This window comes from Eptatretus burgeri, chromosome 12 (genome assembly GCF_056783735.1).
Source record: "Eptatretus burgeri isolate ZD-2024b chromosome 12, Ebu_testis_v1, whole genome shotgun sequence".
Lineage (NCBI taxonomy): Eukaryota > Metazoa > Chordata > Myxini > Myxiniformes > Myxinidae > Eptatretus > Eptatretus burgeri.
The window spans coordinates 14,610,210-14,627,185 of NC_140972.1; the positions used below are offsets into that span (position 1 = coordinate 14,610,210).

The 16,976-nt window shown below is 41.5% G+C and overlaps 1 protein-coding gene across 3 annotated transcripts in view; it reads left to right on the forward strand.

Moving 5' to 3' along the window:
* Positions 1–16,976, forward strand: part of LOC147015141 (ras GTPase-activating-like protein IQGAP1) — a 255,416-nt gene that overhangs the window by 56,970 nt on the left and 181,470 nt on the right. For all 3 annotated transcript variants that reach the window (XM_085849639.1, XM_085849637.1, XM_085849638.1), the window contains 5 exons: positions 5,701–5,814; positions 6,524–6,702; positions 9,920–10,013; positions 12,705–12,868; positions 13,158–13,245. In XM_085849639.1, the coding sequence (XP_085705765.1) occupies positions 5,701–5,814; positions 6,524–6,702; positions 9,920–10,013; positions 12,705–12,868; positions 13,158–13,245 (639 nt within the window). The remainder of the gene's footprint in view (positions 1–5,700; positions 5,815–6,523; positions 6,703–9,919; positions 10,014–12,704; positions 12,869–13,157; positions 13,246–16,976) is intronic.

Sequence of the window (16,976 nt, forward strand, 5' to 3'; positions counted from 1 at the left end):
TATATATATATATATATATATATATATATATATATATATATATATATATATATATCTTTCTGACTCACTGAATTATATTTAAGATTGGTACCTTCCAGGTGACGTCAAAAGCTGAAATATTGTGTGCCGATGGACATCAAAGCTGGTGCACCAGGAAAAATCACGGAATCTTTGGACAACATCCATAAATTAATATATAAATAAACTAGAAAGGCACTCGGGAGAGTGCATATCTCTGCCACATAATGCCTGATCCACGAGAACATATTAGGGCCAATACATTTTTGAAATATCATGCTATATCTCGTTTTTGGCCTGATCTCTCAATGGTGAAGAATCACTTTTACAATTAAATAACTCTCGCATCCAGATACAGATTCAGTGTCACCAATATCGAATAAATTTGTCATGGACGCACACCCAATGTGTCCACCAAGTTTCATCCAAATCCACAACTTTTTGAGATATTGTGCTATATATCATTTTTGGCCTATCTCTCAATGGTGAAGAATCACTTAAAAAAATTCTAGTATTCGGATACGAACCCGGATCTTCACCAAAATTGAATCAATTCTTCCTTGTCACACACCCAAGGTGTCGACCAAGTTTCGTCCGAATCGGTCCACAACCTTTTGAGATATCGTCCGATATATCGTTTATGGCCTGATCTCTCAATGGTGAGGAATAATTTTAAAAATTCCAGCCATCGGATCCGAATCTAGATCTTCACAAAATTTAATCGCTTCATCCTCGTCATCCACCCAACTTGCCCACCAAATGTTATCCGGATCCGTCTGCAACTTTTTGAGATATCCGACAGACAGACAGACAGACAGACAGACAGACAGACAGACAGACAGACAGACAGACAGACAGACAGACAGACAGACAGACAGACAGACAGACAGACAGACAGACAGACAGACAGACAGACAGACAGACAGACAGACAAACACAGAGTGGGGTGAAAACAACCTCCTTCATCTTTGGTGGTGGAGGTAATGAAAACAATAGAGGAAAACAATGCAGATGAGTAACCCGAGACAATGAGGAAGCATGGTAATTTTGTGGACTGATGGACATCGAAGCCATGGACATCGATGAACACTAGAAAAAATCACATAACCGTCAGAAAGCATCTGTAAATAAAATAAAAATACAAATGAAAATAAATAAATAAATGAAAAATCAAATGCAGGTGAGCAACCCGAGACAATGGGAAAGCACGGTTCGAATGCTTACACAATGTGTAAGCACACCCCACCAGTATATGTATGTGTGTATATATATATATATATATATATATATATATATATATATATATATATATATATATATATATATATATATATATATATATATATATATATATATATATATATATATATATATATATGCATTGGCTTCATGATATATAATTATTAAAACATTTATTATTTCTTGTTGCGGGATATATACTGTGTTCATTCACTGTGCTTTGAGGAAGTAGGACATCTGCAGGGATGTGGTTCTCGATGGGGCAATGTAGAACATCAGTGTACACACTCACAGATCCTGTCTCACTTCTCCCACTGGATTTCAGTGGTGACTCAGAAGTCAGATTATTATCAATCATGACAATTGCTCGTAATTTTGTTTTGTGGTGAAAATCAAGTGCAAACTTGCCACCAAACCAAAATAGAGTTCACTATGGTATTCTTTGCATGACTCCTGCATCATATCAAATTAGTTGAAATACAATTACGATGGATTGTATTTCATTCAATGGAGCTTTCAATGCAAACCAGCTTTCAATGGAGGATAATGAGAGACCTCAACCTTTCAAATGCATGAAAAACCTACAAATTAATATTTAAAATTTTGTGGTGCAGTTATTTTATTTGTCCTGAGAGGCGATCTTCAAAAGTTGAGGATACTTGTTCGAGCATCGTCTTGTTTATCAGCTTTTTGAAAATTGTTGGTGTTAATTTGTTGATGTAATTTATACATGCATCTCATTGAGTACCTTTGTGTGTGCTTTTTTACTGTGTTGTGGGTCCTTGTCTAGGGCCTTGTGTTCCTGCAGCTCTCTTTTGGGTCTGTTGCCATATCTCCTCCACTTTCTCTTTTTACTGTCCGTTTGTTCCCCTGATTGAAACGATGAAAGGGATAAATACGTGATTGCTCAAGGAAAACCATATTTTACTCTTGTTGAGCCCAATGTTGTTTTTGATGTCATAATAATTGTTTCACCACCTACTGCACTTGTTTCAGTTTTTTGTCTTGAACAAGAGAAATTGCTTTATTTACCTTTCAATTGAAGTAGCCTGTGACGTCACCTTTGTTTGTGAAATATTTCTAAGATGCGAGTTTCAGTATTAAACATGCAAACGGAAAAGCCCAATTGCACGGCTTGTGTTGATTTTTATCTTCAACTTTTTGTTATATTAGACACAAGTTTTATATTGACTATCTCTAATTATGTAAGTATAATCCGTTTCATGATTGCTGTTCCTGTCTGTGTCAGAGTGAACATTCCTTATTATGTCATTCAGCCTCTCCATAAGTCCAAATATCATGATATTCTGTACGTAAAAAATGTATTCGTTGTTGAAACTACAATAATGAAGTGTTGCACACATTTTCTTCGTACATTAAGTCAGGGTTGGGGTCAATTACAATTTTCAATTACAATTACATCCTCAATTACGAGGTATCAATTACAATTAAATTACAATTACAAAACTTTTGAAAATATCAATTACAATTAAATTACAATTATAAATTTTCAATTACAATTAAATACAATTATGCTCGCAAAAAATTTCAATTACATTTCAATTACAATTATCAATTGCCAATTACCGTTGCAATTAGCACACATTTATTTCCTCCCACAAAACAAAAAAAAAAACACAAGAAATTTGAATATGGAACTTTATTTGCATCAGTATATTGTTGTGGTTGACCAAATTCGCAAACCACCATTCAGGTCCCTTAGGTGAGATATCTCGGTAAGTAGATGTGTAGTTAGGCCCAAACCCGTTGTCTAGAGGGAATAAATGTCATTCATGAGGGCTGCGACTCTTCAGGATAGCCGTTTTTCTTTTACTATCTTTATTTTGGACCAGCCGCCATTATTACCACCACCAACCACGTCTCAACAGCCATCACACAACAACCACCAACCACAACGCGGCCATCACAACAACAACCACCAACCACAACGCCGCTTCGCCACAACCGCCACAACCTTTACCGTCACAACTCGCCACCATCGCATCACCGTCATCTCGCGCCACTTGTGGGCACTGATGCTGGACTCGTGCGGGGCGCGCACCGAGGAGCGTGTTCAAAAACATCACGGACTTTCCGCAGAAAAACGGATCAAAAACGACTCACGCCCACTTTTGTTCCGTCCAATCGGTGAGCGAGGGGCGATTTGGCCCCGCCTCCAGGGCGTTGGAGGGCGGTCGCTATATGCAAATACATGGATCAAAAAGCATTCACGCCCACTTTTCCTCGGGCCAATGGGGAGCCAGCAAGAGAGGTGAAGGGTCGGAGGCAGAGGGTCAAGGGTAAAAGAGCGAAGCCACGGGGCTTATAAAAATGACTGCGTTCGTCAGACAAGTTGAGTAAGAGTTGGAAGAGAGAAAGAGTTCGCAGTTGGAGTTCGCAGTTGGCAGTTCGCAGTGGAGTTCGCAGTTGGGAGTTCGCGGAGCCAGTGAAGAGTTGGGACGAGTCAAGAGTCGGAGTGAAGAGGACGGAGCTGTGGAGAGGCGGCGGCGGCGAAGGCGGTTGAGGGGGTGCTCGCGTCGGATTCGGGGAACTGCGGAAGGAGAGGCCGGCGGCGCGACCGAGGTTGTGGTGGAGACGCTTGTCGCGGGACCCGAGATTTTGTGAAATCCTCCTTTCCCCGAGCATCAGCAACCCCCTCCTGTTTCCCCCCGCGCTGAGATAGTGCGACAAAAGGGGGCCCCCTTCCCACCCCCTACCAGACACTGTCCGCGAGGCCTGCGGAGTTGAGGCACCACCGCCACTTCGCGTCTCATCATCAGACGGGTAGGCCCGACACGGTCTCGGCCCCAGGCCCGCCTACCCCCCTCATCCTGGAGGGTGGTTCTCTTTTCTTTTGCTTTGGGAATATGTGTTGTCGGCGCTGTCTATGAAGTAAAATTGTATAAGTGTTGCCGAGTGCCCGGTAGTCGGATAGATCTGCATTGTTGCATTTGCTTTTTGTCTTCTTCTTTTACATGTGCTTTTGGTGGAATTGTATATGTGTGCTTTCTGTTCATCGCGGAATAAATGTGCTTATTGTTGACCTGTTTTCCCGCTTCGCTTCGTCATTTCTTTCATTGAATCCCCATCTTGCTTCACGTAAAGGGTTGGTCGTGGGCTAAGACGCCCGATAATTAGTCGAACCGTCGAGGCCGACGAATAACACCGCTCGGTTATCCCGATAGTACGGAACGGGTCGCTTAAGTGGCCCGTGTCCGAAGTCGACCTGCGGCGAGGTGCGATCGCCCGGTCTACCCTCCGTGTGGGTACTTAGGTAGGTCGAATTTGGCGAGCAACCCTATCCCACGCGGGGGCCGATTGGCACGATCGTGGTGAGACTGAAAGGTCCACCCGTGACTGGTTCCCGGCGTTAGTCCGGGAGGGTCACGACTGGATTGTCCGTCCGGTGGGCGACGTGCCGCGATTCGAGTTACGTGGCCGTCCGCACGCCGGCGGGCGTGAATCCGCAACAATATATTTACATGATCACAAACATTTATATATAAAACTTTATTTACATAATCTTAGATAAATTCTTATCACATGGCTTAATATGACCCAAAAGCAAGCTGTTATGGAGTCGTGTCGAGGAACGATTAATTTGTGTCGCGTTGAGGAACGATCCGTTCGATTGGCATATAAAACCAAAATGGTTTCAAACTGGCAGAAAATGCTTGGCATGTGACACAACCAGTCTGTAACCGGGGTTCTATTTCCCCAACTGGTAAGGTACAACGATTACGTTGGTATCGCGATTGAAGACGCATGACCCAAGGCCTGTGCCGAGCTGGCCGGCGTTATAAACCCCGGAGACGGCGGTGATGAGGGTGGCGCCAAGAGTCGGGCGAGAATCCCGCCACCCCAGATCCCCAACAATATCATCAATAATATTGTTCGTCTTTAAACATGTATGTAGTATTTGTAAAACCACATTGAAATTGAAAACTGTGCAATTGAAACATAATTGAAATGTAATTGATTATTTAATTGGTTTATTACTTCAATTACAATTACACACATAATTACCAGCTTTCAATTACAATTGCGCTCCAATACAAAATTTTCAATTACAATTAAATTACAATTACACCCGTAATTGTAATTAATTATCAATTACGTAATTGACCCCAACCCTGCATTAAGTAACAGTAGATGAAATGTCAATGAGGGTAATAAGCACCAATGCTGCGTGATGCATTCTTTATGTGCAGCACATCAAATGTCAGATGGTAAATACGAATTCGACGAAATGACTACAACTGCACATAATTGATCGTTTTAACGACTATATACACATACAAACCTTTTTATTATCTAATGCTATTCCTTTGTTGATGGGGAACAGCATGCCCAAGCGAATCGGCTCTCATGGATTCACTTTTCAATCAAAAGTAGCAAACCCTCATCACCATTTTTAATGATCCTGTGTTTTGGCCTTTGCAGAAGAGGAGATTACAAACATGCGCAAAGAGCTTGACAAGTACGGGATTCAAATGCCAACTTTCAGCAAGATTGGAGGGATATTGGCCAACGAACTGTCTGTGGATGAAGCTGCACGTATGGTTCACCTACACAATCTGTTTTCTCACCATTTTTTTTCCTTACGATATCATCCACCTTGTAACATTCGAGTTAAGAAGGAGTTTTTGTCTTTTGATTCATTGGCTTGAATGTGATGGTTCCCATCAGACTTTTGAAGCTCAGCAACATTGAGCCTGTTAACACTTTGAATGACGACTCCTCCATGGAAAGCTAGACGTGTTGTATACGAGGTCGTTTGCTCTTTAAATATCATTGTGTTGACATTTTCAACAAATTAATTGTTTGGACTTTTTTTTAATACTTGCATAAAAAAATGCAAAACTACAGTCTGTGTTGTTCTCTCAACATTAATTGATACTTATATTTACTACCAACATCAGCTTTGACCCAGTATCATTTATAAAATACTTTTTTTGAGCAATTGAGACTCATGGAAGAGCAGCGTAAGTACTTTTGACCAAAAATATGGAAACGTAATCGAAATCTTTGAACTAAAAGACTGTATTGTGCTCTATCCTGTCAATAAATTGACAGACAACTCCAATATCATGAGCAACTCTGTTTTGTTGTCTTTTATTTTAAAGTCTGTGTTACCTAATGTCCTCACGAGCTGGAAAAGCACAATCCCGAGCTATCATTTGAGGTCAGCTTGGTCATTCACCGCTGCACTTTACGCATATGTAAAGCTCGATGCTGTAGTTGATCTCTTGTATGCTGTTCTCAGTGCACGCTGCAGTGATTGTGATCAACGAGGCTGTGGAGAAGGGCGAGGCAGAGGAGACGCTGATGGCGCTGTGCAACCCTAATGCTATGCTACTCCAAGTGAATCGGGCCTTGATCCAGATGTACCAGGACACCCTGCAGCAAGCAAAACGAGAAAAGGTGGAGAATGCACGGAACAGGGTGAGGCTTTAAATCTTGCTGGCACATCTTTCATTTTGCCGTGATCGGAGCTGATCTAATCAGCAATTTTGACCATCTTTGAAATGACGACAGCAAACGTTATGTAACACATTTAAAAAATAGGTTTTGCCAAAATGTCTTAATCATAATGAATAAAGTTTCTCAGGCAGTTGTAACCACAATCTACAGTATGTGAAATGTGAACAGGAAATTAAATGGTCTGTGTCTGTGTCTGTGTCTGTGTGTGTCTGTGTGTCTGTGTCTATGTGCATGCCTTCAGAATTTTGAATGGAAATGCAAAGCGTACTATGACTTCTATACATAGAATTAATGATGGTGCCCTTTCCATCTCGTACATTATTTTTCAGCTTGACCCATCGTTCTTGATAGGAGTATGGCTACAATGTAACATATGCCTGTAACATATCAGACATTCTTAAAGAGGGGAGGGGAAGGTAGCATGAGGTGGGAAGGAAAGGGAAGGCAGCATGACGGGAAGGGAAGGCAAGGCAGCATGACGGGAAGGGAAGGCAAGGCAGCATGACGGGAAGGGAAGGGAAGGCAGCATGACTGGAAGGGAAGGGAAGGCAGCATACTGGAGCATTACCGGGGTGATAAAACACGCCCAAACAGCAATGTGCTCGGCCGATATCAACATTGGATATCAGATGTTTTTGTTAATCGGCGTCAGTCGATTTAAGTCAGTGTGAGTTCCAATTACTGATTACAGTACCGAACTGTATACAACCCAAAACCCTTGAGTAGTTTTCACCGTTATTTCTGGCAAATTTCAATAAACAAATTAAAAAAAAAAACAATGTTGCATTATTGACGTTTCAAGTGCTGTTAGAGACACCAATCGATTTGAGAGGGGATTTAAAATGTATCGATTCGCAACCATTCAATAACGTCATTTGCAGACATGGCACCAATCCAGCACGGTGTGCCCTTCATGTGTGCACAATGTGCCACGACGTCATTATTTACCACTTGATAATTAATCGATATCGGTCGGTTTTTAGATTTTTTTTTTCTTTCTTTTTGAATTTGGTAATTGGTTTCAGTCAAATTTTCCAATCGACCCAGCACTAACATATATATATATATATATATATATATATATATATATATATATATATATATATATATATATATATATATATATATATATATATATATATACAAATATATATATATATATACAAATATATATATATATATATATACAGTATCAGTTAATGGTCCCAAATGAGCGACCGTTATGACCAAGGCAAACGTGGCCTGTTCCAAGTTCTGTTGCGCTTTTGTACGAAGTTCCGATAAAGTACAAGAAAAGGATAACCACAAAGGCTAACCTTTAAATAAAATTCGTAAAATTCAATTCCCACAGAGTACACAAAATGTAGTCTACAACATGGCAGAGTTCGGAACACGAGGTTCGATTTGACGTTTTTTTTTAAACATTTATTATCAGTATATATTAATATATTTGTATTAATATTTTACAATGAAAGCAGATCGCACAAAAAGGTGAAAAAAGCAAACTGCTTACATAATTGCCAAAAAGGGACCCCTGTGGACCGTATGGCCATGGCTTGTAAAAGCAGCTCGTGGAGCACGGCAATCCCGCTTGTTAATTTTTAGAAGGCCATTATGCCCATCAAAGCCTGCACTATTATTATGAATGTATGGTTATTTGTCAATGATATATCCTTTTTTAAATGCTGAGCATCAAGCAAGGAAGCAGCATGTGCCATTTTAAAAGCCTTTGCAATGACTCGGGCACGGTTCAAACCACTGACCTCCCATCTTGACGCTCTAACCATTGCACCACCGAGTCTGGTCCAAATTATGAATTATCCTTCTTCCCTATATTGCTTCATCCATCTCCCTTCTTTTCCCTCTTGCTTCCCTTGCTCCTTCTCTTCCCTTGCTCCTTTATTCTCCCAACTTCTTTTTCCTTTTCTTTAAACTCTTTCCACTTTCCTTGTTATGAGCTTGTGCTTGGTGTTTGGGTGTGTCTTGTTATCACTGTTTATAGTGTTCACAAGGTAGTTTACATGTCATCATGCTGAAATCTGGTGTTTCTGAACACGTTCTTTTGTCTAATTTTCCCCTTTGTAAATGTAAAATGATCTTTCAGCAGGTTTCTGCCAATTCATAGACAAATTCAGTTGTGAGGTGAAGTGATAACCACAGACATTTCGGCTTCATGGAAGGGAACAAGTAAACAAGGGCTCAGCTGGTGGTTTGAGGCCACAGGTCTGAGTCCCTGAATTAAGGGCGGCTGCGCAGTAAAGCTGAAAGAGCAATTTTCAACAGGCACTAGTTTAAGAGCAACTCGGGGAGATGCTTTTCTGAGCCCCATGGAAAGTTCTGGAGATTTTGAAAGACCTGCTCTGAACCAAAAGAGATGGATAGAGATAGAGATCCCCAAAGTTGCCAGGTCTTGACTGATGTTCTTCATATTTACATCCATTGCTGGAGGTCCTTGCTTTGTAAACCCATTGCAAGAGAGTGATACGTGGACTCTGAAGGACGCGACACTGCTGAGTATGGTACTTATGCAGACTCAAGGTTTCCTGTGGTTTTTCTGTGAATAACCACGTGTTCTCCCTGCTCAACATACAGTGCTTGCTGCAGCAAGCTTACTCAAGGCAAAAAAAAAGAGGAACCAGAAAAAGAAATAATGAGGCGAACAAATATGCTCTTCCATTCTATTTTTATAAACTTCATACAACACCCTGCAGCTCCTGACTTTTGGGCCACCCTATATTTGGCTGATAGATAGTTGTGAACCATGGTGCTGTGATGCTCAGAGGACTCCAACAGTCACAAGTCGATGAGAGAAACTCCAGTTGTTGTTTATCCAAGGAAAAAGGATGTGATTTGGGGTGTGAGTCCCATTATGGTCCTTATCCTGCATATAAGAGAGCTGTGGGCATGATGAGTTTTTTGATGAGTAAAGGTCAGAACTCTTTAATCAGCAAATTTTACTTCCTCGTGCCATTCATTGTCCACAGAAGGACAATTTCTGCATCGCAGGCACCGATCTCATTTTTATATTTTGTTACCATGACAATAGCAATAATAATGATTTATTACGACTCTGAACTTGTAATTTGCACTCGAATATTACTCTAATGTCACGTACTCATTTCTCCATGACTCCATTTATTCCTCACGTTTTCCTTCCTTCCCATGCCTGCAACTGCAGCCTCTACTGGAGGCAATTCCCGAGGAGGAAAGAGATGTTTATGAAGAGCTTCTGACTCAAGCTGAAATCCAAGGAAACATTAATCAAGTGAACCGTAAGTTCTTCCATTCTAAGAGCTGGGCTATCCCATTTAGGAAAGTAAGAAACAAAAGGAATTCCTGGAAAGCTGCTTTACCCCTCCCCAGTATAACATTCGTTCTTAAACTCTTTTAACGTGCAGGTTTTATTGTGTATAATACTTATAATAATGAATCGGTCATTGTTTCTGTATGATGGAGTGCACGTGATGTGATGGAGTGTGTATTAAAAAAGTTGAAGAACGAAGGCTTTACTGGGGAGGGGTAAAGCGACTTTCAGGCCACCCTTAGTTTCACTGAAAAATTTTAAACAAGTAAAACACATTTGTCAGAAATTAATTGTTTTTCACTTACTGTTTAACCAAGCAGTGGAATTATCCCATGTTTAATAAATACAAAATCTTACAAATCATTGGCCATGGAAATTAAGTACAAGGTAAAGTTAAGAAGAAGCCATTTGCCCACCTGTACCTTTTATTGTTTTGACCTATGTACACAATTCCTGCCTTTGAACAACACTCCAAACAAACTGTTATAAAACTGGCAGAAAGGATCGCTCTGTTGATCCTTCACCGAAACGAAGGTGGAGGACTCGGTTCCTCCTTCTGAAACCCGAATTATGGAGATGACAATCAACGACACCGACACGCGCAAATGGCTTTTATAGTATAGATAAAAAAATTCCAATTCTCTGCTTGAAAACCATAAAAAGTGGGGGAATTATCTTTCTATAATGTCACAGTCTGTGTGTTTGTTTTACTTCGATGCAATGCTGAACCGCATGATGTTGTGAGTTGAAAACTGGTGGTTGTACTTGGGGTGTATATTGGAAGGTTTTCGCCTGTAAAAAAAAATCATACTCTGAAGTAGGGACATTACGACAACCTGAATTGCTGGACGGAATGAGTTGAAAATTGGTGGTTGTACTCGTGGGGTGCATAGGAATGTTTTTGTGGGTAAAACAATAGAATCATCATCTCTGGGGATTCAGGGTTGGGGTTGGACCCCAATTCTCTTTATGTAAATGTGTATCGTATCGTATCGTATCGTTATCGTGGAAGCCAGTATTACAAGTCATAATATGACATGACATATACGTTATAAGAGTAAGGGAATTAACCCGTCCATAAGATGGGTTCTTTGCAACATGGAATTGTAAATTTGCAACAAGGAATTCTTCTGAGCATCGATGTGGACACTGGTTAAACTCTCATCACTAAAATTCAAGCCTGGTGTTGGCTCAGTGGTTAGGGTGGCGACTTGGGATCCTATGGTCCTGAGTTCAAGCCCTGCCGGCCGCTGAATTCATACACCAGGGTGGTTGACTCAGCCTGTCATCCTTGCGAGGTCGGCGAAATGAGTACCAGTTCCAGTGTGTGTACTGGTAGAGGGGCACTGCATCAGCGACAGTCGTGCTTCAAGAAATGATAGCTACTCCGGCAGCTAAGCTGTCATACGACCACACACACTAAAATTCAACTTTGTAAGACAAAATGTCTGTTTCAAGATGTCTTTAACTTAGATGTGGCTAAACCTGTACAGATTTTTGAGGGCGAATTTACATAGCTTGGGTCAAAATTACCAAGAGTTCAAATTTTCGCTGATTGTATCTTTATCCGGGGCAAGATACAAGCCTCCTGAAATCACCAAAAAACAAATTTTATTCACCATTGAAAAATGCATGGGCATGGTTCCATCTATCCATCCATTGGGACCATACTCTGTCCAGCGCATCAGTGCTGCTGAAACGCTCACCTGGGCTGTTGGACACAATCCTGGATGAGTCGCCACTCCGACACTGGTTACTTGAATGGCTCAATCATCCCAGCAAGCTGGTACTCATTTTGCCAAATTCAGAAAGATGACAGCCTAAGTCAACCCCACCTGGTATTAATTCGACAGCCAAGCAGGATTTGAACTCAGGACCCTAGGATCCCAAGCCCACCACCCTAACCATTAAGCCAACACCAGGCATGCATGGCTCCCTGAAACTGAAACGAGGGTGGTACCTTATATTTATGAGGGTAACCTTGAAAGCACTTTGAGATGGTGGCTGACATTTTCTGTGGGGTCATTTATCTGGGTGAAATCGTGGTATGATTTATCCGGGTTAATTTTTTTTCCCCATAAATGTTTTCATCAATATCTTTGGCACCGTGTGAACTTTTGTAAAGTTCGGTGAGTGGCATCGAACGCCGGAGGAATGCTCTGGTGCAAAATCACGATTTAAAGATAACTTAATTTTCAGAGAATCACCAAATTATACTTGTACATAATGTTGCAACAACGAGTTCAACCATCATGACACGCATTTTTCTTCTTCTGGCATATGGCACAGCTAGGCTGCTGGGTAGCTTTCATTTTATTGCGGAGCTTGCTGTGCCGCTGATGCCGTGCCCCAAAACCAGTGCATTGGTACTCATTTCGTCAACTTCACAAGGATGACAGGCTGAGTCAACCCCACCTGGTGTTAATTCAGCAGCCAACGGGGCTCGAACTTAGGACCCTAAGATCCCAAGACAGCCAGCCTAACCACTGAGGCAACACCAGGCGTATATGACACGCATGAAGTCGCAGTGAGGGCCGGGTATTATAGACGAGCATTAGACATGCAACATATAATGTTTTTGGTACATCATATTTGGGATCTTTATCCTGCAATACATTTTTGATCAAATTCACCAAAAGCCATTCATTTCATCCAACAGAATGTACAGCATTGAACAATGTGGAGAAAGCCCTTTGTGAATCTGATGAAGAACAGCTCTTAGAAACACTGCAATCTCCCGCCTTGGCTTTGCCGAACATCCGTCAAGCTAATGGACCATGGTACCTGCAAGAACTATCAAAACGGCACACAGAAAAGGCTGAGGTGAGGGGTGTTTGGTCTGGGAACAGTCCAATCAAATGAAGTTTATCACATGTCGTGAAAACAAAGCATTGCTTTCTCTGCCCCAAAAACGTTTTCCTTTTCATTGTTCTGTATGTGATCCAACAAAAGGCTATAATTTATTGTTATGCTGTCACTTATGTCATTGCACTCTGAATGTTCTTTTTAAAGTGTCACAATACCATGGTAAGCATTACCATTCTGTGTTCAAACGAGAGGCCACACAACACGAAGGATAATTGTAAGTGTTACCTTGGTTTGCTTTTGCCAGAGCCTTGGTAAAGATGAGATACTGAACAAGGAGGACCTTCAAGATGGAGTGGAGACCGCCAATGCACAAGCTCATCGTGAAAATTTGAGTAAGGTCGAAAACTACATTTACACGATATTTGCAAGTCAAAATGCAAAACGTACAACAAAAGGATCAGCGTGACTCCATAAATATACCGTGCGGGAGCGATCGGAATAAAAATAATAATTGATATAGATATTATGAATTTTTGTGATAAACGGTGGTGATCTCAGTTAAGAGATAAAGTATATACTCATGAACATGTCGGTTCAGAATCACAGCAAAAGCATGTCTAATTACCTCTGCCACCGAAGGTAGGAGGTTATGGTTTTACCCCCGTCTGTCTGTCTGTCTGTCTGTTACTTGCAAAATTGAAGATTTGCAAGTACGGTATGCTGTATTGGTCGGTCAACTTTATTATTGTCTTTGTTTGTTTGTTTGTTTGTTTGTCTGCGATTCGGATTAAATTTGGTGGGCAGGTTGAATGTGTGATACCACCGACATGATTATGTTTTGGTGAAGATCTGAATCCAGATCCAGATACGAGAATTTTTAATCTTTAAAAGTGATGCTTCACCATTGAGAGATGGGGCCAAAAACGACATACAGTATAGCATGATATTTCAAAAGTTTATTCGGCCTGATATGTCCTACTGGATCAGGCATTGCATGGCAGAGGTATGCGCTCTACCAAGTGCCCTTCTAGTTTGCTCCTGTTTTCATTCTTGATCCTTTTGCTTTTCGATGCAGCAGAATTTGCCCTGCACTTGCAGGCTTGCATGGGGCTGATTCCCTATTTCCTCTCCCACATTTATGATTGAAATATTGCAATATTGCCACAAAGGCTTCTGAAGCCTGTTCAGGCTGACTGATGCTGACACACATTTAGCAGTGGGTGCTTCTGTGTCTTTTAAAGACTGCAACTAAACCTGTAGTTACATTTTAACTTCAATATCTTCTTTCTGGCTACAATCCAGAAATCTCGTTTTCTGTGTGATCAATGCCTATATCGTGTAGATGCGTGGCAGGCATCCCGTGTTGGTCAGCACCCTTGTAGAAAGTGCTGAAGTGGCCCATGGATTCCTGGCTCCTAGCATGAGTTAAGAGGTGCCACTTGGATTTATGTTTCTATATGTTCATTCATTTTTGTATATATATATATATATATATATATATATATATATATATATATATATATATATATATATATATATATACATATATATATATATATATATATACATATATATATATATATATATATACTCAAGTGGATTGGTCTTTGGGGTATTTTGGGTCCTTGGGGACTTTTGGGTCTTCGGTGTCTTTTGGGTGCTGTGGATATTCTGGGTCATTTGGGTTTTCGGGGTCTTTTTGGGGTCTATTGTGTTTTTTGGGGTTATTTGGGTCTTTTGTGTCCTTTGAGTCTTGGGGGTCTTAAAGAGTCTTCAAAGATCTAAAAGGTTGAAAGGTACATTCCAATGGTACGTCATTAATAGACGTGCATGTCGATGGAGTCCCATCACTGCACTTGCTGCACAATCTGTTAGCAACAAGTGTTGTCTGCCACACGAATACTGTCTCTGCCCCGCTGATCATCAACCTCTTTGGAGGTTTACAGTCAGGAATAATAAATTAAACGAAAGTAGCACACTGACCCGAGATATGACATGACACTGACATCATGCACATAAATTATGTTGACACATCACCTCCAAACTAGGATGGCGTTTGTGTAGCACTCCGGTTTTTGCAGACTGAGATTTATGTTTTTACTCGCAAAGGTTCCCGGCAGTGCCAGGCAGTTGCGGGTCCCTCCTCCCACCCCTTCTCTTCCCTCATATCCTCCATGCCTGACACTTCCCACCCACCCTTCGTGTGTGTGTGTGTGTGTGTGTGTGTGTGTGTGTGTGTGTGTGTGTGTGTGTGTGTGTGTCAGTGTGTGTGTGTGTGTCGAAACCACTAACTTTATGAAGGGTGTAAGGCAGAGGTCGAGTTCCATGACAGCAAATACTTCATGACCTGTTAGCAATAAGCATCATCTGCCACACAAACACATTTTCTGCCCTGCTCATCACCAGTTGAGAGGTGGGGTTGTGGTCAGGTAGGATAAATTAAATTATTCTCCCAACAATGGACGGAGGCCCTCAATGTCGGACTTGAGATCATGGCCGCCTCTCTGGAACTCTCGCGAGCTTTTGATACAGTCTGGCATCCTGCCTTATTCTCCAAACTCTCTGCTTTTGGCATCAAAAGCCAACTCCACACATGGCTTTCTGACTTGCTTTACTCTCATAGCCAACATGTAGCACTCAATGGAATCCTTTCATCCCCTCTCCCTGTCAAGGCTGGAGTGATCCTAAGGCAATGTTCTGGGCCCAGTCCTATTCCTGATCTTCGTGAACGATCTCTCTGACTTTATAGAAAATCCTCTTTATCTATTTGCTGATTATTCTCGCAGTGCCATGACGTCCCTCATCCTTCAGCAGGCATCAGCAGCCTCTTCTCTCTCCTCAGACCTTGACACAATCACAAGCTGGTCAACCACTTAGCATATGTATTTCAATCCTGACAAATCTCACACTCCCACTGTCTCTCTCTCAAAGGCCCATCCGGCACCCCCCCCCCTCACCTTCTACGTCCATGGTACTATTGTCTACGTTTAAAAGCACCTTTTCATGATTGATAGCTTTGCCACTGCGAACACTGGCATTGCTTTTTATTCTACTTTCCTTGGAATTCACATTCTTAAATCTGATCTCGACTCCATTATCGAACCACACAGTAAACTTCTAGAATCATCTTAAATAATACAGGGTGTCCCAAAAAAATATACAACTTTTCATCTGCAAAGAGGATGGTCATAACATATATTTTTAAAAAAGATATATGGCTGGATAGAAAGCTGAAAGGTTGAAGTTTATTGTACCAATGTCAAAATTGCCACCAAAATTTAAATTTTGGTATAGAACCGTCGTTTTCTTTAAGACCACATGTTCGACGGAGGCTCCACCTTGTCCGATCACTGCCTGCAAACGCGTTGTCATGTTCTCCATCACTTTGGGAAACGTTTCCTGAGGAATGTTCTGGATTTATCGGTGGATGTTTTCCTTCAGCTGACCAAGAGTCTGAGGCCTAAGGTTTCCATAGATCCTGTCCTTGAGATACCCCCACAAGAAGAAGTCTGGAGGAGTAAGGTCAGGGGAATGCGGTGGCCACTCGACATCTTTGTAGAGGGAGATAAAGCGGCCCTCAAAATGTTGGTTGAGAAAACGCCTTGTTTCCCTGGCTGTATGGGGTGGTGCCCCATCCTGCTGGAACCACTGGGCTCTCGTCTGGATCAGGTTGTTTCTCCTACGGGCCTGAGTATGTAGCTCAGGCAGATAGAATTCCTGAATCATTTCGAGATAGCTCCTCTGGTTTACCATGCAAGTGCGTCCCTGGTCATTTTCAAAGAAGTATGGACCAATTATCCCATACCAACCAACCGCCACCCACATCGTGACTTTGAGAACAGATCGAGGCACCAGTTCAGTTGATGCATTACCAGGATTTTCAGTTCCCCAGTACCAAAAGTTTTGCTTGTTTACCTCCCCGGACAAGTGAGCATGGCATTCGTCCATCATGTGAAGTTTTTTTGAGGAAGTCTGCATCTTCCTCCAACTTTCCTGAGAACCAATTTGCAAAGTCTAGTCGTTTGCGTTTCTGTTGATCAGTAAGCACCGTTTCCGTTTGAATTTTGTATGAAAAGGCATGAATGTCTTGGCGAAGGATCCTCTGAACGGTGCTCTTATGAAT